The 26213-nt window shown below is 45.9% G+C and overlaps 1 protein-coding gene across 1 annotated transcript; it reads left to right on the top strand.

Annotated features, from left to right (window-relative positions):
* The first annotated feature begins 10725 nt into the window (after nucleotides 1-10725).
* On the top strand, nucleotides 10726-25976 carry DLEU7 (deleted in lymphocytic leukemia 7). Its single transcript, XM_062195343.1, has 2 exons — nucleotides 10726-11157; nucleotides 25770-25976. Exons 1-2 carry the CDS (start codon nucleotides 10726-10728, stop codon nucleotides 25974-25976), a joined length of 639 nt encoding a protein of 212 aa, XP_062051327.1.
* Nucleotides 25977-26213: the final 237 nt, after the last annotated feature.

The raw sequence follows: 26213 nt of genomic DNA, 5'->3' as shown, positions 1-26213 counted from the left end.
AGGCAACATTTTCAAATCTCTAAGCTGCATGAGAAATTTGCTGTGTGATAGTACTTCCATATGTTCCAGATGTTGAGATGCATAATGGATAATGTTCTTTCTTGAGGATCTTTAATCTATTTGAAAGGCAGAGAGATGGGGGTGGGAGGGAGGGGAGGGAGGAGGGAGAGAGAGAGAAAGATCTTTCATCAGCTGGTTCATTCTCCAAATGAAGACAAAGGCCAGGAGCTTGGAACTCAATCCCAGTCTCCCACATGGGTGGCAGGGACCCAAGTACCTAAGCTATCCCCACTGCCTCCCAGGGAGTGCATTAGCAGGAAGCTGCTGTTGGAAGCAGAGCCGGGACTTGAATGCAGACACTCGATATTGCAGGTGGGCATTCTAAGGAGTCTTTTAACTACTACGCCAAACCCTGCTCCTGGATCATATCCTTAGCAGCAATTTTCCCAAAACATCAGGAAAGAATTCTCAACATAGTCTGGTTAACACTACACTTGAAGCAGAGGGAGGCTGACATTTGAGGACCAGAGAAGAAGGGGATCTTACAAGGATGGATTACTCAGATAATTGGGAGGAAAACCATGGTCAAAGGTTGCAGAAACAATGAGAGGAGGATCTGTCGAGGACAGAATGGTTAAGACACTGCTAAGTGGCCACTGAGTTTACAACACAGTGGGTTGGGTCACAGGGAGGGCCTCCTGGCTGGAGTGGAGGAAGGCCCACCAGAGGGCCAGAGTGAGTTTAGAAATGAGGAAGTTAATACGGGCAGCACAGGCAGGTCTTTCAAGATGTTTGCTTCCGAAGTGAAGGTGGAAGCAAGTTGGATGGAGGGGAGAGGGAAGTTTTAAGCTGTGAAAAATAACAAGCATATTTGATGGAAAGAAGCCAGTATAAAGAGTGCAGCTGGAAACTTACAAGAAAAAGCTTTAAACAAAAAGGGATTCGGTGATTGCTCTGTGTGCTAAGTGCTTTATATCTTTTTCCTTATTTAATTCATACAGTGCTAACATTATTTCTAGTTTACAGATGAGGAACTTGAATGTCAGTGAGTTTAAGTGTATTGCTCCATTTACACAGCTTGTAACAGGTATTGTGGGATTAAATCCTTGTCTGTCTGATTCCAGACCTTGTTTGTGTGCTTTAAAAACAGGTTTTAGAAATTACACAGAAATTCAGGGGATGTTTTTCTTGAAAAATATCTACACAATATAAAAGTCATTTGAGGGGCTGGTGCTATGGTGTAGCAGGTAAAGGTGCCCCCTTCAGTGCTGGCATACCATATGGGCACCGGTTCGAGTCCTGGCTGCTCCACTTCCCATCCAGCTCTCTGCTATGGCCTGGGAAAGCAATAGAAGATGGTCCACGTCCTTGGGCCCCTGCACTCTTGTGGGAGACCCGGAAGAAGCTCCTGGCTCCTGACTTTGGATCGGCACAGCTCTGGCCGTTGAGGCCATCTGGGGAGTGAACCAGTGGATGGAAGACCTCTCTCTCTGCCTCTGCCTCTCTGCAACTGTTTCAAATACATAAATAAATCTTTTTTTTTAAAAAAAAGTCATTTGGGCTGGCGCCGCGGCTCACTAGGCTAATCCTCCGCCTGCGGTGCCGGCACACCGGGTTCTAGTCCCGGTCGGGGCGCCGGATTCTGTTCCGGTTGCCCCTCTTCCAGGCCAGCTCTCTGCTGTGGCCCGGGAGTGCAGTGGAGGATGGCCCAAGTGCTTGGGCCCTGCACCCCATGGGAGACCAGGAGAAGCACCTGGCTCCTGGCTTTGGATCAGCGCGGTGCGCTGGCTGCAGCGTGCCGGCCGCGGCAGCCATTGGAGGGTGAACCAACGGCAAAGGAAGACCTTTCTCTCTGTCTCTCTCTCACTGTCCACTCTGCCTGTCAAAAAAAAAAAAAAAAGTCATTTGGTTTCCATCCTCCTATATACATATCTATTTTTTTTAAAAAAATTCTGGAAACATAGCATTACCTTCTAGTGAATTTCCACTACTTGAAATCCAGGCCCCTTGCAACCACTGGGTCAAACTACATTAAGGGAATTAGGTATTTACATAGTCTCAATATATCTATAGTAGAGGAGAACATCCTAAATAGCCGTCAGAAGTTTCCACCCAGGATCAGTGTTGTGGCACAGCAGATTACACCACCTCCTGTGAGGCCAGCATCCCATATGACCTCTGGTTCCAGTCCCAGCTGCTCCACTTCTGCTCCAGCTCCCTGCTAATGTGCCTGGTAAAGCAGAGGAAGGTGGCCAGAGTGCTTTAAGCCCCTGCCACCCATGTGGCAGGATAGAATTCCAGCTCTTGGCTTTGGCTTGACCCAGCTCCAATTGCTGTGGTCATCTGGGTAGTGAACCAACAAATGGAAGATCTGTCTGTCTCTTTCTTTCTGTAACCTACCTTCCAAATAAAATATTATAATTCCTTAAAGAAAAAAGTTTACTCCACCAGCAATGAGACAAATTAACAGCACGTACCTCCTATCCTGGTATACTAAGGACACATCATTTAAGTTGGGTTACACTCCAAAACGCAAGTCAATATCATGACAAGGGAATCTTATACAAGCCCAACTCAAGGGAAAGCTTACAAACAAAAAGCAACTTGCTTATACTTTTAAAAATTGCTAATGTCACGAACAATGAAAAGGCAGAGAAATAACTCCAGCTTAAAGGAGGTTAAAGACTAATAACAATTGCGTGTAACGTGTGACCCAGGATTAGCTTCTAGATCAGACAAAAAAAAAAAAAAAAAAAAAAGGGCTCAAGAGCCATCACTGGGGGGACTCATGAAATCTGAATATATGAGGGTACTTCAAAACTTTTATGGAAACATAAAAATAAATGCTAATGCTAATTTTCCTTGCACTTCTTGGAGCCCTCTCATGTCAGAGTAGTGTTGGTCTAACACGTGCCGGTGTTCTAGTTGGATTTGAGAATTATGTCATGTTTCTGTAAGCACCTGTTCTTCTATCTAGGGGATTCAGAAATAGTATTTACAGGTTAAGGATCACGATGTTTGCAACTTAAACCAGACTGAAAAATATACTTGGAGAAAGAGACTGAAGGAGAGATGAAGCAAATGTGGCAACATGCACCCCATTTATCAAGATTCTAGACAGGGGTCAGCGCTGTGGCATAGTGGGCTAAGCCTCCGTCTACAGTGCCAGCATCCCATATGGGCACCGGTTTGTGTCCTGGCTGCTCCACTTCCCAATCCAGCTCTCTGCTACGGCCTGGGAAAGCAGTAGAAGATGGCCCAAGTCCTTGGGCCCCAGCACCCATCTGGGAGACCCAGAGGAGCTCCTGCCTCTTGCCTTTGGATAGGCTCAGCTCCGGTCATTGTGGTCATTTGGGGGATGGGCCAGCAGATGGAAGATCAATCTCTCTATCTTAGATTTTAGTGATTTTTATGTAAATAGTTTTTATCACAGGTATTGAAAATGTCTTATTGATTTCCATTTATTTGTATGCTTGCTCTAATGAATTATTACTAAATACAGTTATTACCTGGATACTTTTCCCTGCAAGATTTCTAAGTGGTTACTGTGGAATATAGGAAAGCTAAATTGTGTGTTGGTGGCATATATCTGAAGTAAATTCCCATTTGTTCTAATTGTTCTTCAATTGATTCTCTTGGACTCTGCAGGTAGACATTTCTATCAAGATAGCCCAATCTGTTACCTGCTATATTAGTGCTTATCATATGAGTGTCAAATTTGGAAATCCAAAGCAGAAACATGGAAATTTAAGGGCACTAAAGAAAAGCTTTAGTTTGAAAGAGAGTTTAAATTATATTAAATAAAATAAGAGATTTAAGGTAGACTTTTAATCCATCATTTATATTTTACCCTAGCATTGAAAACTAAGTCACTGTAAAATAGAATCATGTAGGACCAGTGCTGTGGCATAACGGGTAAAGCTGCCGCCTGCAGCGCCGGCATCCTATATGGGTGCCAGATCAAGTCCTGGCTGCTCCTCTTACAATCCAGCTCTCTGCTATGGCCTAGGAAAGTAGCAGAATATGGCCCAAGTGATTGGGACCCTGCACCTGTGTGGGAGACCAGGAGGAAGCTCCTGGCTCCTGGCTTTGGATCAGCCCAGCTCCAGCCATTGTGGCCATTTGGGGAGTGAACTAGCTGATGGAAGCTCTCTCTCCCTTTGCCTCTGCCTCTGCCTTTCTGTAACTCTGCCTATCAAATAAATAAATAAGTCTTCAAAATAAATAGAATCATGTATTCAAGTAGCATTCTCTGAGAAGGTATGAGATTATATTCTTAACTAAAATGAGTAGGACAATAAGAATTCCGTCCATGTTTCTTTAACAAATTACTATTAGTATCCATCAAAGGCTGTAATTTGAGCGTCTGACAAAACTTAAAATATCTGAGCAGAGACATTACAAATCCTTTTAAATGTGGTTTCCATTTTCAAATGGGAGGAACAGACCAAATAGAATTTACATATGATTTTTTAAACAGAAGCTTGAAAGTTGATCACTTCTATGGAAAATTTATATTTTATGGACAGATCAGCATCTCTAAGACAGCACTTGCTAGTTAACAAAGAGTGAACAGGAGAGAAATAGATGATGGGATTTGAAAAAGCCATTCTTCATTCTAAAATAGGTAGTATATTTTTATATAAACATAAGTTTAATAATATTTTATGTATTTTCCTCCAAAGGGGGGAAAACGATTCAGTCATGTTCAACATATTTTTATTCTTCAAACATCTTTTACCTTATTTCAACTCTTCTGACCATTCTCAATAATATTTTGAGATAAAAGTGATTAAAATGACCAAACAAATAAGACAAGCGGAGCTGTTGGCTTCTCTTGTTTTCCTAACAGAGAGAGCCAGTGTGGAGGGCGCTAGTCCAGTTCTCAGTAAGGGTTTTGCCCTCCCTTGCTGCACTCGGGGTTTAAGGGTTGGGGATGCCATTGAATCTCTCAGTATGAAGTTCTGATTCATGGACAAATACCCAGAGTGATCTTGTAGCAAAGGCTAAACAGAAGAACCGTGTGCCCCCAGACTGCTTTCTCCCTGTCTCTTTTTTTCATTATAGTTACCACAGGGAAGGGAACTCAGGACAAAAAAAAAAAAATATACCCGCTCTTTATCCTCAAAGCTTGACAGAAGGGACAGTGTGGCTTAGCAGGTGAAGCCACTGCCTGTAGAGATGCAGATTCTAGTCCTGGCTGCTCCACTTGTGCTCCAGCTCCCTGCTAATGGCTTGGGGAAAGCAGCAGAAGATGGTCTGTGTCCTTAGGCCCCTGTACCCATGTGTGAGACTGGGAAGAAGCTGCTGGCTCCCGGCTTCAGGCTGGCCCAGTCCTGGCCATTGTGGCCATCTGGGGAGTCAGCCAGCAGATGGAAGACCTCTCTCTCTGTCTCTCCCCCTCACTCTGTAACTCTGCCTTTCAAATACATAAATAAGTCTTCAAACAAAGAAACAAAAAGCTTGACATAAAGACATTGAGGAACACAAGCAGAAGATTTCTTAGAGAAGACAAAGTGTGTCAGGGAATGGAAATGACTGCAAGACAGGATATGAGAAGACTTGAAAATCTGTTTAACTATATCAAGCCAAGTCAAGTATGTCCATCAACTGGAACTTGAAAACACAAGGTGATCGTGGAAAGTGATAAGGATGGCCAGATCTTTTCATTACGGTTGAAGATTCTGGAGTTGTTCAGTAGGCAAAATCATTAACATTTTTTTTTTCCTCTCATTTTCCCCATTTTTATCACCATTCCTCTTTGCTTTACCCATTTAATAAGTCATATCTGCACAGATAATCAGTCCTACAGAAATTTAATTTTCCCTCAAGTGAAAGGAGGCTCTTTTTAGGAGTTGAATTTATAATCAGAGATGGAAGGGGGACTCCAGCAAGGCTCTCCTGTTGGAATTATGCCAGGCAGCCTGAAAATCCAGGGTCATCCTGTCACTCACAAGCTACACTGCCTACCAAACCTACAGTAATCAGAAAATAATACACCCACTCTTTAAAAAATTTACTTCTGACTTCTTTTCTGTCGACATTAATAATTCCTCTCAGCTATAAACTACTAAAACAAAACTCAATACAATGACTGACACATCCGAAAGAATTGCATTTTGCACTGAGGGGGCCAACACACCTTAGATTACATTTAGACGGGCAGGTGGCTTTCAACGCTTGTAGCTTCTCCTCTCACTCCCTTTGTCCCCTTCCCTGGTTTCCCTCACTAGCGTCACTTAGCTTGAGCGGCTTGAGTGGGTCTGGGAAGGCCGCACGTACATGGTTCCTACGTAAATAATTGTTTCTGGCTGTGCAGGACTGCTTCTTCTCCCGACCCCTGAAGTCCAATGTTTGGGCCAAAATGAGAAGTGTGTGTGTGTGTTTTTATGACTTGGCATATTCAAACGTTCTAATTATATTTTTTATAAAAGGGAATTTGATCTTCTTTGCTTTTTGTTCTTTGGGGCCTACACCTCTTCCCAGTTCCATCGTTTCTCTCTTTTACAGAACATTTTCCTATCTGGGTATATCTCTTTGGCATCTGTTTCTCCTCAATCATCGTTTTCCTTCAAGAATAGTAACTTATGGTCTCTCTGGACTAGCTTTGTTTTGCCCCCACCTACGAACTTCACCAGGGTGTGTTGAAGGTTAACAGCTCCATTTCTGCAATTCTCTTGGATCCCTTTAGGAGAAAAGTGCCAAAGAATATAAGCAGGGCTCAAATGTGTCTGGGCTCCGCCGATCCCTTTGGGGAAGGCTCCACATAGCTGCACCTTCTGCCAGCTCCCTTCTGTTCTCCCTGTGCCCGGCTTCTCAACCATTCCCACAGGAACTCATCGCTTCTGCTCATGTGGAAGGAACCTTTGGACGAACAGAAGAGCCAGAATCCTCCACCTTGTCCATTAACAAATGGAGAATTACTTCCCACTTTGCTGATTTCTCTCTTCCCTCCTACACCACACAAGGATCTGAATATTTCCAGTGCTCATCTTTTTTAAATGTATGAGAGAGAGAGAGAGAGAGAGGGAGAAGAAGAGAGAGAGAGAGAGACACAGAGAGAGAGAGAGAGAGATGTGCATTAGCAGGAAACTAGAGTCAGGAGCAGAGCTGGTACTCAAACCCACACACTCCCTACATGGATGAGGGTGTCCCAAATACTATCTTAACCACTCAATCGCTCACCCCTCCAATGCTCATTTTTAAATGCTCCAATCGAGCCTCAGCAACAATCAGAGTTTCTCAAAGAGCTTACCCTCAACTGTTGAAATAGAAGAAAGGCTGGGAAAAGGGTAAAAGCCTTGTTGTAAGTAATTGTTTGAAGAGAACAGTTTTTGTTTTTGTTTTTGTTTTGCCTAAGGCACATTGGGCCAGAAGGGACTCCACTAACACACCATCCTTCTTATAATATAGGTTCATATTGTTTACTTTGTTGCAAAAGGAAGTATAGTCAACCCAGAGTAGATCAAGCAAAAAAAGAGACTTCATTGGTTTGTATAACTGCAAAGCTCAAGGTGGGGCTGTGTTCTTGTGCAGCTAAATGTGAGGCTCAAATGGTGCTAAAGATCACTGTTTTTTCTCTCTTTCCCTTTCTCTGCCACAGAGGTACTAAGTCAGACGATCAAGGACAAAGTTGTACTCGGATGGCACAGCAGAACGGTGGAAGGAATGTAGGTGCTGCATGAACCAGTCTCGAAGGCACTCTACCTTTGAACGTTTTGTGATATGGGGCAATGAATTATTCTTTTAAAAAAGATTCATTTATTTATTGGAAAGGCAGAGTTACAGAGAGAAGGATAGACAGATCGTCCATCCACTGATTGACTACCCAAATGGCTGTCACGACCGGAGTAGGCCAGGAGCTGGGAGCTTTTTCCTGGTCTCTCACATGGGTGCAGGGGCCCAAGCATTTGGACCATCCTCCGCCGCTTTCCCAGGAACATTATAGGGAGCTGGATTGGAAGTGGAGCAGCCTGGACTTGAACTAGCACCCCCATGGGATGCTGATGCTGCAGGCTGTGGCTTTAAACCACTGTGCCACAGCACCGACTGAATAAATTATTCTTATTGATTAAACTCCTTGATGTTAGGTTTTCTTCTTAGAAGGGAATTTTCTCTCTTGCCGTTTCATCTCTTGCCTAAACCCTTCAGTTGCACTGTTCTCACTTCACTGTTCACTCAGTAAAGGATCCTACACGGTCGTTATCCATTGACTCTAGCTGGGTCCTTTGCCTCTTCCTGACCATTCATGGTGGAAATGTGGTGTGTGACTGGCCTCAGTCTAGATGGGTGCATCCCATCTGACTTTGTGGACTGAGTGTGGAGGAGGAAGAAGATCACTGGGAGGTAAAGTTAAGTTTTATGTTTCCATGAAACAGTGATATAGATGCTGTGGAGCAAGCATACTGCATATCCCGTACTTTGTTCTTTTGAGTGAGTCTGTTATCACATAATGGCCTCAAATTATGAATGCAGTAGATTAGTCTCTGCTGAACCTAATGCAATCAGCATTTGAAGATTTAAAAAATCAAGAAGAATTCATGCACTTTTTAGCATAAACTTAAGCAACTTCACGGCAAGAGTTTATAGTAAGTAGGTACCTTATACTTTGTTACTTGGTCTGGTAGCCTGGTGCATATAGCCTTGGAGGTGGTTTAGACCATAGGTTGATCTGCTCTGTTACTAACATCTCAATAACCTAAAGACACTGTTCCTTAGTTATGATCGCATTACTCCAGCTTTAGGGCAAGAATCATTTTACTTTTACAGCGAAAGGGAATGTGACAAAGCCCTGGGTGCTGGATGAACCAGTACTTCCTAAGGATTCCAGAAAAACCCAGCCCCTACCTACACAACATGTAACATCCCTCAGACTCCTTGGTTTTCTGACTGCCTTCTCTTTTGTAGCTCCTCAAGTTCATGGTTCCTGGAGTCAGCCTGGTGCACAGAGCAGTGGGGCTTGCAGTCAGGCTGTGATTGCGACCCTGCTGCTGGCTGGAATATTGTGTGTCAGGAAAGTTTTGCAGCCGGCCATTCGATAGTGGAAGGGTTAGGCCCTGTCATGGTTTCCCGTGCATCTGGAAAGGGGAGCAGCCCTGGAGACTTGACATGCTCTGGGAAAATCAGGGGTTAGCATTTGCTATTCCCAGTTAGTCTCTGTTGAACCTAACTCACGTCAACATTCGGGGATTAAAAAAAATAATAATAAAGAAGAATTTCTGTGTTTTCTCATTATGAACGTAAGTAACTTCATGGCAAGAGAATCTAACCAACGTTAAGCTATTTACCGCCCTCTAAGGTAATTTCCTCTCTGTCAATGCATAGACATGCATTTCTACTCAGCAGTAATTAGTGCGAACATACTGGTTTTTGTTTAAGAACGGCTTTTTCTTTCCCTTGGCGTTCAGATTTGTTTTAATAGGCGAAGAAAACACTGGGAAGGCGAGGGAAGCTTTGATGGAGAGCTGGGAGGATTACACGGGGTCAGACTATCGCAGAATGAAAGAAGCCCTCAAGGACCCACGTTTCTCCTGCTATCTCTTACCATCACGTTTCTGTACAGAGACACACTTGAGGGGGGGGAGAGTTTTTCCTCGGGGACACTTCCAGATCTCACTCGGTGAAAAATTGTGCCCCGGTGTGCCAGAGCTACTCCTTTGCCATGGCCTGAGCCCCTGCACTGCCACGCTGGACCCTGGGGTTATCCAAGTGGCTCTTCTTGCAGGAAGAGCACAGAACTGGACGGAGGCTTCCCCGGGGCCGGCTCTCCCAACAATGCCTGTCAAATGTCTTCGTTTTTCTCAAGTGTGCTCACAAACCAATGGTTTCCAATCTGCCAACACATAAAATTGCCAGTTCTTCTTCCCAAGTCAAGGAAGTAGCCTAGTTAGTTTTAATTAAAAACAGCAACTATTTGTACAGCTGTCCCGGGGTTCATGGCTCATAAAAGGATTTAGCATCAACTTTGCCCAACTCCTTTGGGAATGTCACACAAAACCATCTAGGCCCAGATCTGGGCAGTGCCAGCTGTGGGCTGCAGGGGCAGGCGACGGCTGAGGCTCTGTGGTGCTACTGCAGCGGCTCCACTGTCCATGCACTTGTGCACAGGGAGCCAGACCGGGAAGGGCAAAACTTGGAGACACACAGGTCCAGCTTCTTAGGCTGGGGGCCAGGAAGCCCTAAAGGCTATTTCAAGAAGTTCCAGAAAATCCCCCTCGGGTTAGGAAGGGTAGGAAGGAGAGGCAAGCACATGGTTCCTTTTGTGAATTTTGCTAAGGCTCTCAGCTCTTGCCCAAGCTCCTGGGTGGGTCCTTCACACCCCCACCCTCTGGCGTAAGTGGTCATTGGCAGGCATCCTTCAAAGGAGATGGGGGCGGGGTATCTCTGATAGACGCATCTGCACAAAGCACCACGTTTTCCCATCAAAGCCCTGGAGAGGAGAAAGAAACACCGCTCAGCACTTGGCTAATTTTCAGGTGCACACGGAGCAGCGCATCAAGCAGCCTTGGGTCAGAACAAGCGGATTCGGAGTCGAAGCGAATGCAGGGGCCAGCGCGGGTCACGGACTGCGGGCCGGGGGCGGCGCCGGCCACACACGCGGAGAGAAGCCGAGGCCCAGGATCCGCGGGTTAGGAAATGTGACCCTGGCGACCCCAAACGCCCCCGCCTCCCTCGCTGCCGCTCCACCTGCACGCGGAGCGCGCGGAGCCGCTGCTGGTGGAAGCAATGGCCAGCCCCGCGCCCTTAGTGGCCTCCATTAGTCACCAAATGGTGGCTCTGCAGACCCTGCAGCTGCTGCAGCAGGAATGGGGCTGGGGGGACGGGCCGGGCGCCCCGGGAGGCTCACGCGACCCGGACCACGTGTTGGCCGCTCCGGTCCGCCGCTCAGGCCCGCTGAGGGCCCAGCTGGGGCCAGAGCTGGGGATGGGGGGCGGGGCCGTGGGGGCCGGGGCGCGGGCGAGCTCCCCGGAGGTGGAGGTGGAGGGGGGCGCCGAGCTGCTGCCCCTCCCCCGGGACCGCGGGCCCTGCACCCTGGCGCGGATGGCGATGCGCAGCGCGCTGGCCCGTGTGGTGGACTCGACCTCCGAGCTGGTTAGTGTGGAGCAGACGCTGCTGGGGCCACTCCAGCAGGAGCGGTCCTTCCCCATCCACCTGAAGGTGAGTCCGGCCCTCCCTGCAACACCAGGCGGGGCCGTGCGACCCCAGCCAAGCTGCGCACCGGGATTCCGCCCCGGGGTGGGTGGGTGGGGGTGCGCTGGGGCCAGGGATACGCTGGCGGGGAGCTCTAGACCTACCTGAGGCCCGCCTGGAAGCGAGCCTGGGGGAGGCCTTGGCAAAACCTGCCCCGGGCTTGCTCCTACCCTCCATAAATCAGGTCCTACTCCCGCCGAAGGGCAGAAAAGCCGTGGCTCAGGTGCAGCTTCTGGGGAGGGAGGAAGCGCCCCCAGCCGCCTTCCAAACGAATAGCCCTCCGGTTCAGAGCCCTCAGTACACCTCTTGAGGCCCCTCTGCCCTTCTGTGATGAACCCAGGCCCGTTTATCTGAAGTTCCTTCATGCTCATGAATCACAGTTATTATTGCATAAATCCATTTCCCCGCAGAGCTCGGGGTCTTACAGAGGCAGCCGAAATTCTCATCTAAGCGGGGTGAGAGCCGGGTGGATCCTAGGTGTTGAAGCGTGAATACTAAACTAAACTCCTGCTAAGTCACCCAGCGCCCAGGTGTAGGGCACGGTTTCCTCTTAGTGCCTAACCGCACTCCCCAAGTTAGCCAGGGAACCCAGCAGCTGTCTGGTAGACTGAGGGGAATGGTAAAAATGGGGGGAGGGGGTGTTTCTCCTTTGCAACGCTGGCCCTGCCATGAGCTCACTCAATGTAATTCGTTTAAGGTCACAAATCTCTTTGAGACCTTCTGGCTGGGAGCACTGCTTTGTGCATTCCCTTGGGAGTCTAGCAGAAGGAAGTTGGGAGGGGCCAGGATGGCTTAGAGCACTTCCCAAGAGTTGTTATTCTTGCGCTACAAAGTCTGGGAAAGCTGCTGCAGATTAAGTTGCACCATACACTGCAAAAGATGTGCTTAAAATCAAACGCACCCAAATACCTACTGGTGCACTACACCAGGGTTTCTCGGTCTCCGCTCTGTACACATTTGGGGTTTTCCTATGCATTGTAGGATGTTTCCCACATCCCTAGCCTCTGCCCAGCAGGTGCTAACTGCACCACTCCCTCCCTGTCCCATTGGCACTCCACACATTGCTATATAGGCATGGGGATGGGACAGAGAGCCAAGTTCACCTCCAGATGAGAAGTCCTTCCACACTCACAAGCTAAAAAGTGAACCTACATTTCACCAATGTGAGAAGCACCTCCCAAAGAAACATTTTTTTTAAACCTTTGGTACCACCAAGAACTTTTAAAATCCTGTCAATTGAAGTATGACACACAGTTGATTGTAAGTTACATCCTAACGTCTGGGATTTTTGTAAATGTTATAAAAAGTGTGTCTTGGAGTTGGTGAAATAGGAAGCACTATGTGATGTTAGGAACATTCACAGGCGAAAGGAGACATTGAGTGATCCTGGAAGGTGTTTGCTGTTTTCAGGGGAACTGTGTGAAATCCAAGGCCCAGGAGCACAGCAAAGGCCTGGGCCCTCGGGCAGCAGCAGGGGGAGGGTGTGACCTGCAGTTATTCAATATGGTGGAAGGAAAAAAAATGATGCTGGAGTGGTAAGTGGGGCCAGATGGGGAAAGGCCTGTACATTGCACTGGGGCCCTAGTGTGCAGGCAGACAAATCTCAGAAACTCAGACAAGTGGGAGAAGGCGCGGTTCCAGTTAGAGAGTGAGGCCATAAGACAATTGTCTGAGGGCCTGGCGCAGCCCAGTGGCAGTGGAGTAATCCTGGTGGCCTCTGGAGGCAGCCCCCACAAATCCTGCCATTTTGGCTCGAGGCAGCCTGTGCCGTGACTTAGCCCGCCTTTTGGCCCGAACTGACTTTGGATCCTAAACACTTTCCATCACTAAGTCTTTGTTATCCAGAGCTCAACCCTCTTGCTCCTTTTCTGGGAAAATTGAGGCCATGTGACACAGATATCCTCTTTAATGAAAAGTCACCTTCCCACTCATCTTCATTCTGGTCTCAGATGAATGGGGTTGTCCTCCTGTCCCCGACTCTCAGTATAAATTGTATCTCTTAGGCACCGAGGCAGATCTTTTCATTGCCCCCAAACCTTTTCCATCAATTCTGTCTAATATTTTCTCCTGTCTCATCTGCCCATTCCGCCCAGGCCTTAAGCACTCTCAAAGCTCCCCTCACTTAGCCACTCCTCGGAGTCACAGGTCCTTATCTTCTTCATCACAGCGACTTCTGAGACTTCTCCGAGTGTTGCTGCCGCTTTCTCAAAATACCCAGCAGGCTGGTGACAGGAAGGGAGCTGCTGGGTGTTTTTATTTTTAGCTCTTGGAGTCTCTTCTTCACCTGCAGGGGAACAGTGAATGTTAGGGCCCCTGAGAACAGCCAGTGCTTTCAGCAGGGAGAGAGACAGGGGCCAGTTTTGCCCCCTCGCCAGCATCTTGGAAGTTTGCTTGGTTTGGTCTTGGGAGAAGAGGTAATGTATTCATTTGGTTTACAGATTTATGATTATACAGTACCTGGACTGGAGGAGACAGACAGCATTCTGTCTTTCCACGTGGCTGGTTGTGCAGAGTTGGCTACGTTAATGCTAGTATTCATTCGAATGATTCGGAAGAGTGCTTTCTGTATTTTTTTAAAAAGATTTATTTATTTTATTTGAAAGGCAGAGTTACAGAGAGGCAGAGGCAGAGATAGAGAGAGAGAGAGAGAGAGAGAGAGAGAGATCTTCTATCCACTGGTTCATTTCCCAAATGGCCAAAACAGCCCGAGCTGTGCCGAGCTGAAGGTGGAAATTGAGGCTCCGAGGAAGTGAGGACTTTGCTCAAGACTGCAGCTAAGAAGTGATGGGTTTTATCTCACTCACGCTGCTAGGTGTTGTTTTATTTGGATAATGTTTTGGGTGTCCTCAAAGGCTCATGTTCTGGGGACTTGGTCCCCAAGGTCTTATGTTGATGGATTAAGGGTGGTGACTTGTTCTCTAAGTGTACTATGTATGCAGAGAGAGAGAGTGTGGGGGAGCGAGTGAGCGTGAGCGCTCCGCTGTCTCTTTAAAAGAACACCAGTGCTATTAAGTTAGGGTCTGCCGTGGTTCCCAAGGGCAGATCTGCGTGTTGACAATTTGGTTCTCAGGGTAGCCGGGCTGGGAAGTTGAGAACTTTCACAGGTGGGGTTGAGTGGGAGGTCCTTAGTGTGTTGGGAGCATGTTCTCGAAAGGGAGTAAGGTATTTCTCATTCAAGCCTTGCCTTCTCCCCAAGAGAGTTGTTATAAAAAGAGCAAAGCTGGCCCCCCACTCTGCTTCCTGCTTACCCCGTGAACCTTCCTGTGGGCGCACTCTTGCCTTCGACCATGGGGGCCTTTTCCAGAGCGTGCACTGTGTGTTTGGACTTTCTGTCTCAACATTGTGAGCTCCAGAAAACTCTTTTTCTTTATGAGCTTAGCTGCCTCCGGCGATGAAAAGCTGCACCCTTAGGACCACATTTTACCCTAATTACCTCCCTAAAAGCCATGGTTCTCAGGAGATTCAGATCAGAGCAGTGGTGGGGAACACTGTCTGCCAAGGGCCCTTTGGGTGTTTATAACATTTGCGGACCTTACGAAACCATCAATCTCAACCTGAGGCTGCCACAGACTTACTGAATTTTGAGCCCCACCTGTGGTTGCCTTGGCAGGACAGACATTGCGAACCTCACCTCTGCTTTAGAGGGTGGGGTTTCAACATAGGAATCTGGCAGGACGGAGTGAGGGGTTGGGATGCAGGGGGAATCTCTGTGCCTCCTCCCCTGGTGACAAAAAGCCCATCATTGCGATCATTAACAAACCAGTATTATTAGCAAGAGCGCATTAAGCATTTGCCATAGGCAGCATGCAGGACATCAGAAGGAAGCCAGTTTTAAGATTTTTTAAAACTCCTTAAAGTGACCAGTTCACATAAGAACCAGTTATGAAGTTACTCTGATTGAGTTTTGTCTGTCTTGCTCTGAGACTAAATGCAGGCACAGTTTCCAAGAATTCCATTCTGAAGCGGCTTTCACGGAGACCCTGGCTGTAGCTACGTTAGAAGGCAGAAGAACGTCCTTGCCATCGCAGATTAAACGTGCCTGGGAGCCTACCCGTTTCCATGAGCTCATTCTGGTACCAATTATTTGGTCACGTTCCGTAGTCCCTGCCGGTTTTCTCATTCTACAGAGCAAGAGCGGCAGTCATAAAACTGTGGGCTTCGGCTTCCCGGTCCTTGCCAATGCTACATGCAAACTGCAAGTGTGACGGCTGGGTTGTCCAGAGGAAGGCATTGAGGCTGAGTGCTCTTCCCCATTCACCCTAGTGAGGAAAGTCAGTGTCTGCAAACTTTGGGCATTGTGTCTTCAGAAACTGTTTACACACTAATAAAAAAATATTCACCATCTTACTGTCAGTAGCCATGGCGGGAGTTGTTCTCTATTTGGGACAGAATTGTGCTTTTATGTTTGAAAAAAAAAAAAAAAAAAAGAGCCAGTGACTAATCTCAGAATGCCTATCCCTTCCCCACAGCTCTACAGATCCCTAATTTATGGCTTTGTAATTCCTTAGCGATACAAGTGACCTGAAAAATAGCCCACAAAAGCTCTCTGAGATGTAAATTGTGGGAAAGAGATCACAGCAAGGCCTTAACACAGAACCACTCAGCTTTGACATCTTGGTGTGTGCACTATTTTATTTTACAGTTTTCGGGTTTGCCTTGTGCATCCCTGAATCGATGATTGTACTCATCTCCATCACCAAAGTGCTTTTCACTGACCTTTCCACCTGCACACGGTGCCATACCCCAAGCAAATGCTTAAGGAGCTGCAGTTCTGGGTGAGCGTTTACACTGGGTACACCACAAGTAAAAATGTTTCATTTCCTGTGGATGAGAGACTTTTTATGGTGACTGGCAAACACTGTGTTCCTTCATTGGGTGTTTTATTAACACATAGTTACATATCGATTTGAGACTGGGTTTGGGTACCTGGTGACTGCTCTGCACCCTGTCCACTGTAGCTCAAAGCCAGGTGCTGATGAACCAGAGCAAGCTGGGACAACGTCTAGTTCACAGTAATGTCTTTCTCACGACATCCTGCTAAAACAGAGCTGCATCATCTCCATTTATGTACATATCCAGTGTGGAGGAACCTACTGGGGCTGGGAAGGGATTCTTGTTCCTTTATGCAACCCAGCACTGAGCTGGCCAGGCAGAAGTTTATTAAGGCACTCTCTCTTGCTCGCTCGCTCTCTGTCTCTCTCTCGATGTGACTGCTTTGAAAAGAGCCAACTTATTTTAACGTCAGTGATCAAACGAGTATGACCTGCTGATAGTATGTGTGTATCTACAAGTGATTTTGAAAGTTATAGGGTAGGGAAAAAATGCAAACCAAAACCCTTATGGAGTTTCATCGTTACCTCCACTTTAGATAAAGTCAGGTCGTATCATATTTTTGACTTGCTGTTGGTTTCAGAAAACAGCTTTTGAAACTGACTCTTTTTGCCAGATTCTGTTTTCAAGCCTTTAGTGCTGATGGAAGTGCTTATTTTCAGTAAAAAGCTAGAAAGAGGTTGAACTTTTCTTTCCTTTTTTTGGGCTGTGCAGGTGCCTTGTCAGTTGTTCAAGGATTCCAGCCATGTGCACTCCTAGTAGACACACAGCACAGGTTTTTCTGGAGAATCCCCTTACCCCGGATCAGAGAGGAGAGAGCCGAGGGAGGTCTCTGATTAGCTAGAGGGCCGCTTAATTCAGGGCACACAAGGTTCCGTGCTTTGAATATCTTTCAAATAACCCAGCCCTCTCAGTTCTGCTGCAGGGAACAGGGTTGGGCCAACAGGCCAGTCTTCAGTTTGGATGCAGTCATTCCCAACTTGAGCTTTGTAACGCTCCTAACACTCAGTGAACCTTAAGAAAAACAATGAAGATAGCCAAGGAACAACCACTAACTGATTCACTTGTAGACAGCTTTGTTCCATCCTCAAAATAGCTTAGTGCTTCTCCCGCCTGGGTTCATGGAGCCCCTGCTCACCCTCCCTGGGCATCCACAGCCTCGTAACGCCTGCCTCCCGTCCTGGCTCTCACACTGGATGGCAAGCTCTGCTCTGTGAATCGTCGCGGCAGTAGCTGCCCAGTTTCTGAGTTGGGGCAGATCTTTGTGAATATTTGAGTTCTGGAAGAGAGAGGTTAAGTCCACCTGTGCCGTTCCATGGCTGTGTGACCTAAGGATGTTGCTGACTGTCCCCAGATCACGTGCTTTGTCTCCTGGATTGCTGCTGTGTGTGCTCAACAAGACAAGGTGTGCCAGGAGCGTTGATTGCGCTCAGACTCCTGGCAGGTGCTCAGGCTCGTTGGCCAGAGCAGCGTTCTGAAAACGACACTTTACCACGTGACCCCTGTGATTGGCAGGCTTCAGGGACTTTAGTCTGGCATTGGAGGCTTTCCACACTCTCTTATACCCGGTCTGCAACCCAAGATCCTGTTCTTCTCAGTCTGGATCCCATCACCCGCAGTCCAGGTCCCCAGCCCCTTTCTGGCCTGCAGGCTTCTGCTTCTGGTTTTCATTCCAGTTCTCATCACAGGGCCATCTCTTTCCCCTGTGAGTCAAACATTGCTCTCCTCGGCATCACCTGTCCTGTAATATAGTCCCTCCCCTACCACCTCTCCGATGTCTCATCCAGGCCTCCTTTCCTAGTGTGAAGGTTGTTAGGGGCACACTGATGGCCTTGATCGTTTTTGTTTTTGCACTTCAGTCTTAGCCTATGTGTGTGACTCCTGTACTAAGCAGTCTCAAATAGGTTTTATCTCATTAGTCGGACTTTGAGTTTCTACAGAGGATTCTTTTTCTTGTCTCCTCTTCCTTCTTGCTGCCTAGAACTTGCTCCATAACCTAAAACTGAGGGAGTGCTTTACAGATGCTTCCATATCCATGAGCTAATTTAGCCTTTCCACCCCCTCCATGTGACAGCCATATTGCTTCCATTTTATAGACGAGCAAACTGAGTGTCACACAGACAATGTGGCTCCTCCAAGGATGACTCATCAAAGGGGGCAGAACCTGAGCTCTGATGGCAGCTGCATAGCTCTTTTTTTTTTTTTTTTTTTTTTTTTTGACAGGCAGAGTTAGACAGTGAGAGAGAGAGACAGAGAGAAATGTCATCCTTTTTCCTTTGGTTCACCCTCCAAGTGGCCGCTACGGTCAGCATGCTGCGTCGATCCAAAGCCAGGAGCCAGGTGCTTCCTCCTGGTCTCCCACGTGGGTGCAGGGCCCAAGGACTTGGGCCATCCTCCACTGCACTCCCAGGCCACAGCAGAGAGCTGGACTGGAAGAGGAGCAACCGGGACAGAATTGGTGCCCCAACCGGGACTAGAACCTGGTGTGCTGGCGCCACAGGCGGAGGATTAGCCTATTGAGCCGTGGCGCCAGCCTACTGCATAGCTCTTGAAGGACTGAGTGCTGCCTGCATCCCCAGGGATTTTGTGGCTGTTTGGATGGCTACCTTTCCTAACACCTGCAAAAGTCCCTTTTGCCTTGTAGGGTAGCATACTCACTGGTTCTGGGAATTAGGATGTAGACATCTTTAGGGGCCATTATTCTGCCTTCCACAAGGTAGATTTCAGTTAAAGATTAGAAAGAAATGTTCTAAAAACTGTCACTGTCTCTTTTTCTCTTGAGCACATGGGTTCCATTCAGACGAATTTCAGACACTATCTAGCACATGACAGAAATGATTTACACATCAAAACCAATTTTGTATGAGCCCTGTGCTGTGCTTGGGTTATGAATCTCCAAGTGTCTGCTCCTCCATACGATTGGATTTCTGTGCTTTTCCATAGCGATCAGCTGCCTGCTTTGTTGTCTTTCACCCAGTGTTGTCAGTTAAGCAGTGGAGGCTTGGTATGTGTGAAATAAACCTGGAGTCATTCATTGGCTGAGTTAAGCAGGGCAAGGCCATTATCCTTTAGTTGAGTCAAGAGGGAGCATCTTAACTCAATTATAAAGAACTTTCCATTTATTAAGTTTTTATTTTTGTGAAGAGCAGAGAGAGACAGGTCCTCCATCTGCTGGCTCATTCCGCAAATGCATGCAACAGCTTGGGCTGGGCCACGCTGAGACCAGAAGAGACAGTCCTGTCTATCATATGGGTGGTAGCGACCCTAGGGCTTGCTGCCTCTGAGAGTCTGCCCTAGCAGGCAGCAGAACTCAAGATGGGAGCTGGCACTCTGGTATGGTTTCGAGCATCCCTAGCAGTGCCTTAACCTCGCTATGCCAAAGGCCCATCCCTCAACTCACTTGGAAACATAAGTGCTAGCCATCAATTGGGCCACTCTAGCAAACAATGCATTTTTTTAACCAGAGTCTGAAATTACACAAGGTCTATAAGCTCCAACACTTGCTTTTAGATTGCTCAGCCATATAGTTCTAATTCTGGCGAAGTGCTCAAGGCACTATGTGGGATATTACGTCATTTCTAAGAGCATCTGGGCCTTGCAAAATGCAAGCCTCTGGGAGGAGATACGCTGTCACTGAATGGAAAGCACCACAAGTGAAATCATTGCTAACATTGATCATGTGAGTTTCCACTGAAAGCCGCGAGCTGTCCCCTACGCTGTTTGCCCTAACACCGTGACTTGTGACCCCCACCATCTGCAGCAGAATCAGCAGAGGTTTGGTTGGAGGCAATAATTATTGGATTCATAGCTGGCCTTCGAGCCTTCTAGAAAGGGAGAGAAGCAATCACCTGTTTTGGTTTTCCCTCCCCTCCCTTAAGAGTCCCATGGAAAGCCTATTCCTATTAATTTGTTTTCTTTGACTGTTAATATATTTGAGAAAGGATTAAAAGGAAATACTGTACTGGAATAGTAAAATAAAGAGACTTTGCAAAGCTCGCCAGAGATCTGAAGTTTGCCCAGGGCCTCAGGGACCAGTGCAGCCCAACAGTTGAATTTTATTGTACGTGTAATTTCCCCAAATGATGCCTTCTTTGATTCTTTACAGTAAATGTGAAATTGACTTCAGATTTTAGGCCGCAACTATTATTTTTAAAGGCGTTTTAATCTTCGTTGGGTGACGAATGCCTGTGCAGACTGGCTAATGGGCCCACGTCAGCACGTGTTTCAGGGGCTCCTTCTAGCTTGAATTTCCTTTTGCCTGTTTTCTTTGATCCTTCCACTTTGTACTCAGAGTCGAATGACTTCCATAAAGCAAGTGGACAATTTCCCTTGATGTGGATCTTGGGGAAATAGTTTAGAGTGATTTTTCCCCCCTTATTTTCCCCTTCCTAAGCAATATGCTTCAGCAACACAGGGTACTCCATGGACTACGGGACAGATTATCTAACTAGCCCCTGGGCACCTTCTGAGCAGAAGTGAGCAGCACACAAGGCAGGGGGGCTTGAAAGCTTCAAAGAGAAAGAAAAACAGGTACTAATATATTTCTAGGCTATCATGCCTGGAATTAGGGCCTGTGGCATGTTTATCGCTCTATCCCCCCTCCTCGCTCACACGGTCTCCCTGCTGCCCTTATTGGCTGAACTGAAATAACTGGGTATTTGTGTGGTTTCTTGGGGGATGTTTTCTCATAAACATTTGTCCTAAAACCCAAGTCCCTCCCACCCAAGAGACAGGATTTCTCTTTGCAGGAAGAATGGCTTCTCCTTCCACGCAAAATTAAGAAGAAAATGCCACTGTTCATCAAATTCAATTCAGCTGTAGTTCTTCCCTTTGGATTATCTGTTTTGTTTTTCCTCAGCTATTGAGTTGAATTCTTAGTGCATGGATTTTCAGTGATTTTCCTTTACTTAGACAAGCATTTTAGGTCTATGCATGTGTCTACATCTCACAGATCTGTGAAGCAAGATGTCCAGAATCGTGCTGTATAAAATACTTCAAAACTGTCTCATGCATTATTTAGAAATGGGTGTTTTGAGTTTTACATCATGCACATTTTGATAAGGTCGGCTATGTTACTAATTTCTCATTGACTTGCTTGGTGGTTTATGTGATACAGATTTTCTGACCTTTGCTGAGATTTGCTTTGTGATGTTATGCTAAAGCCAGCTTTCATAAATATTCCGTGTGTGTCTGAGAATACTGTACATTTGCTTATCACACTGGAAAGCTTGTGATTCGTGTTTTTCAGTCTTTTCTGTCGAGGCTGGTTGTTTTGTTGTTTGATCCATCATTTTGGGAGAAATCTGGGTAAAACCAGTCATTATGTTTGTGGATTCAATGTCTATTACGGCTATCATATTAGGCACACACAAGTATATTATTATATATTTTGGGTGCTCATTCTTTTTATGCAGTGTAGGTTATTTTCTAATAATGATTTTTCCAGATTTGCTTTGGCTTCTCTTTGCTTGATATATATCTTAGTAGACATTTACTTTTAATATTCCTGTGGTTTTAGCTTTAAATTTGTTACTTATAAACAGCATAAGGATAGATTTTTAAAAATCCAGTCTGGTAACCACTATCTTTTTTTTTTTTACAGGCAGAGATAGACAGTGAGAGAGAGAGAGGTCTTCCTTCCGTTGATTCACCCCCCAAAATGGCTGCCATGGCCGGCATACTGCGCCGATCTGAAGCCAGGAGCCAGGTGCTTCCTCCTGGTCTCCCGTGTGGGTGCAGGGCCTGAGCACTTGGGCCATCCTCCACTGCACTCCCGGGCCACAGCAGAGAGCTGGACTGGAAGAGGAGCAACCGGGACAGAATCGGCGCCCCAACCGGGACTAGAACCCCGGGGTGCCGGTGCTGCAGGTGGAGGATTAGCCAAGTGAGCCGTGGCACTGGCCACCACTATCTTTCAAAAGATGAGTTTGTCAGTTTACATTTATTGTGTTTTCTGACATATTTTGATTCACTTCTACTGTCTTACTATTTTATTTGGGGCTTTCTCTTTATTTTGCTTTATCTTGTACCTTTATTCTCCATGTTCATCTTCCCTAAATATAAACATACAATTTTAACACATTTTCCCCCCAGCTTGTTTTAAAGTTTTATATATTATTTCTCTACTTTTACTGATAACTCTTACATTTTTCAAGCACACAATTAAGTCAGACATTTGTCAGGTTTACCACCTCTCTCTTGATCGGTCAGGTGTCCAGAACATCACTCCATCCTACGTTTTGCTGCTGTGGGGCATTTTGGAAGCTCCTTACTGTTGTAAACCCATTAGTTGTCACACTTTCTGTTTTCAACACCGTTTTTTCAGATGTACACTGTTTTTAAGTACACTCACTGTCGCTTGTCTCTCATTCCTTCTGAGCTAAATTTTCTTTCTAAATTACATCTTTAGAAAGATCTAACAGTGCGAGTCCATTAGTGCTAATATCCTGTGACAGCATATTTATTTTGCCCTGAGTTGTAAATGATTGCCTAGTGTGGTTAAAAACATTCTACGTAGACGGCTATTTGAGAACATGTCTCCATTCTCTTCTCTCTTCAGCCGTTGTGGTGAGAAGTTAGCAATTTCTCTTGTCATCCCTTGAAACTCATTTATCTTTTCCTCTAGTTGCTCTTAAGAGTAATGTTGCTGCAGTGAGTTTAGATTTAGATCTAAATTAACTTATTCGGATTAAAGCTCATTTTTCTTCCTGAATATAAAGATTCATGTTTCGGATCATCTCTGGATGGTTTTCATCTTTTGTCTTCGGTGGATATTGCCTCTCTGGCATTTCTCTGGGAAATGCATTTATTGAACTTCCTCATTCTGTCATCTGTGTTGTTTAACCTCTCACCCATATTTCTCATATATTTAATTTTTTTAATATTCTGGGTGATTTTATCATCCTGGTAACTAATCGTTACTTAGATATATTTAACCAGGTGTTTAAGCTGTGCTGTAAGCTTTTAATTCAATGATAGTTACCACTTCTAGAAGTAAGTGATATTTGGTTCCTTTTAAAGACTATTTTTTGATTCCTTATTTTGTATCCGTAATACTTTTAAACATATTTCACATTCTCAATCTGAGAATTAAATTCTTGGAATTTAATCCTGTCCCTTACTGCATGTATTTTATCACGGTGGATTGTATTTAAAATTTTGTATTTTGAGTTTATCTTCAACAAAGGCTTATGGGAATAGTACTGTGGCCTAGGGGCTGTGGCTATGTTCTTCTGGAATGGAGTTTTGTTCACTTTGGCCATGTGTCCATGGATACTTTAGCCCACTTCAAATTCTTAAGTTAATTTCCTAGTGTAGGTGTTCCCAGAGCATGTCTGTAGCGTAGAGGGCAGCTCCAAACTTCAAGTACTGCGGATACAGATCCACAGTCACACATTCTCCATGAGACACTGCCCTCCGCTCCAGACCCAGCTCGGGAAAAGACTTTTTCCTGGTGATGTTGGTAGGCAGCTACAATGATCTGTTTCTCCTTTGTTGATGCCTTTGGGGGATTTTGTCCTACCTTCTTGCAAGCTCAGAAAGGATGTTTGTTCTGTTTTATTCAGAAATCTAGGAATTCAGTAGCAACAGGGTTTTGGGGAAACTAAGTGTGCCCTGTTTCCAAACCCATGAGTTCAAGGGAAGTATTTAAAAGAGACCCAATACTGAACATTTTTTCTTTTCTTTTTTTTTTTTTAACTTTTATTTAATGAATATAAATTTCCAGTGTACAGCTTATGGATTACAATGGCTTCCCCCTCCCATAACTTCCCTCCCACCCGCAACCCTCCCCTCTCCCGCTCCCTCTCCCCTTCAATTCACATCAAGATTCATTTTCAATTCTCTTTATATACAGAAGATCAATTTAGTATAAAGATTTCAACAATTTGCACCCACATAGAAACACAAAGTGAAACATACTGTTGGAGTACTAGTTATAGCATTAAATCAAAATGTACAGCACATTAAGGACAGAGATCCCACATGAGGAGCAAGTGCACAGTGGCTCCTGTTGTTGACCCAACAAATTGACACTCTAGTTTATGGCGCCAGTAACCACCCTAGGCTCTCGTCATGAGTTGCCAAGGCTATGGAAGCCGTCCAAGTTTGCTGACTCTGATCATATTTAGACAAGGTCATAAAAGACAGAGTGAGGATAGTAACCAATGATCCTAAGAGTGGCATTTACCAGGTTTGAACAATTATACAGCATTAAGTGGGGAAGAGGACCATCAGTACACACAGGCTGGGAGTAGAGCCATTGGTGGTAGAGTAGAGGTTATGATTACAAAGGAATGAGGCCCAAGTACGCTAGACAGGGTCTAGAAAAAAGGACAGAGTCATTATTAGAGGAGCTAAGAAAGGTGCTGTCTAAGCTACAATTAAGTTTTCTGATTGAGAGGCAAATAGAACCTGATAGAAGGGGCTTGGTAATAATCTGGTGGGCTTTAGGCCTTGTAAGTTAAGAGGCCCAGACCTATCTATCTCTTCACATGGGGTACATCCTAAGGGAGGTGTGAACCTCCTAGGGGAAGGCACTCTGTTGACTTTCATTACTTGGCTGGCCTGGGAGGAGAGCTGGCCAGGTAAAGGCAGGTGGCATCTCTAACAAGAAATTTACAGTTCTGCCTGCAATGTTGCTGACCCTACTTGACCATCCCCTCAGCTGCAGTGGTCACTTTGGAAGTTGGGCTGAGTGAAGGGCTTTTCAGCTTAGAGCCAATAAGATCTGTGGCTCTGACGTGGGCATCCTTCGACTCCAGGGCAGGTCCATTTCCAGTGATCCAACTCTTGGCAGAGCTGCCAGGGCTCTTCACAAGCTGACTTCTGCTGAAACCCAGGCTTACCACTTTGAAAGCCACTGCAGTGGACTGGCCTGTTGGGTCTCCTTCTGGGCAGATCACTGTACAGATCAGCCATTAATAGGCCTGCCACCCATTGCTTCTGATGCCTAGCTTTCTTTTCCTCCTGGTTTGTGTTAAAGCAGACCAGAGGATGCAAGTCAAGGGAGTGTCCAAGTCCCATCTCTAATCTTCGGTGGCCTGAACTACAAGTCTATAGTCACAGGCATGTTCTGTAGTAGTTTTTCTAAGGTAGACAATGCCCATGAGGAAAATTATATTCTCACTTTAAAACTTTCTTTCCCTTTGGTCTGAAAGGGAGGTTTTTTCTACTTACTGTATACTTCGCTGATGGCGAAGTGAATCTAGCTATGAGATTATTATTCAATACTGAACATTTTTTCTAATGTAGAATAATTTCAGTATGCCATTTAAATGCAGTGGACTTGAGAATATGAAATATTTGGAGATTATAAATCTACTGACATACTTCATTCTTTTAAACTATTTGGGAACTGTCCTCTGAATTTACGTTGGGAATTTCTCGAGACCATGTTCATTCAATCATAAATTCTGTATTAGAACCTTAAGCACAGTGAGCTCACTGTTTTCCAAAAGTCCCAGTTAAGCAGAGGTCCCGGCACTATGGCTTAGTGACCTGACTCAGGTCACCTGCTACTCCTGACTATTCCACGAGGCTGTGGGATGATATCCTCTGGCAGGTCTGGTCTCTGCAATCGTGGGTGTTCAAACCACATAGGAGAATGGAAGAGGGCAGCCCTCCTAGGGCAAAATCGGGGTGGGTGGGTGCTATTAATGGAAGAGAAGGAAATGGAAGCTGGATAAGCAAAACACAACAAATACCTCCGTCACCTCTAGTTTCTTGTTTGTGTTTGCGGTTTGTTTCAGGACAGTGTTGAGTTTAGAAACATCTGCAGTCATTTGGCTCTACAAATCGAAGGACAGCAGTTTGACAGAGACTTGAATGCTGCCCACCAGTGCTTGAAGACCATAGTCAAGAAGCTGATCCAGTCCCTTGCCAATCTTCCTTCGGATGCCCACATGGTGGCCTGTGCGTCCTTGAGACAGATCTTGCAGAATCTCCCAGACGTATGAGTGGTAAAGACTTCGGCATGAAAACCACAGTTAGCACTGTTAAGAGGACTGGATACCTTGCCTTCCTAACTGAATCAGTAGACAATGGATGTTTGTATTTCTGACCAGGAGACTTGATAGCACAGGTAGCAGTCAGACAAGCTGCTGGTGTAGTCTTCAGAACGACAGCATGTGAGTGGACATTTTGTAAAGCAGTAGTTCACATTTTTAAGTATGTTGACCTTTTTTCTGACTCTC

Source organism: Lepus europaeus, chromosome 6 (assembly GCF_033115175.1).
Source record: "Lepus europaeus isolate LE1 chromosome 6, mLepTim1.pri, whole genome shotgun sequence".
NCBI lineage: Eukaryota > Metazoa > Chordata > Mammalia > Lagomorpha > Leporidae > Lepus > Lepus europaeus.
Note: the sequence above shows the minus strand (reverse complement) of the source record. Positions and strands in the feature narration are given on the sequence as shown.

Excerpts from the sequence above, each read along its gene's own strand:
- DLEU7 (XM_062195343.1), top strand. The coding sequence starts at position 10,726 with ATGGCCAGCCCCGCGCCCTTAGTGGCCTCCATTAGTCACCAAATGGTG. Across the intron at positions 11,158-25,769 it reads CCTTCCCCATCCACCTGAAG|GACAGTGTTGAGTTTAGAAA; the intron begins GTGAGTCCGGCC and ends GGTTTGTTTCAG.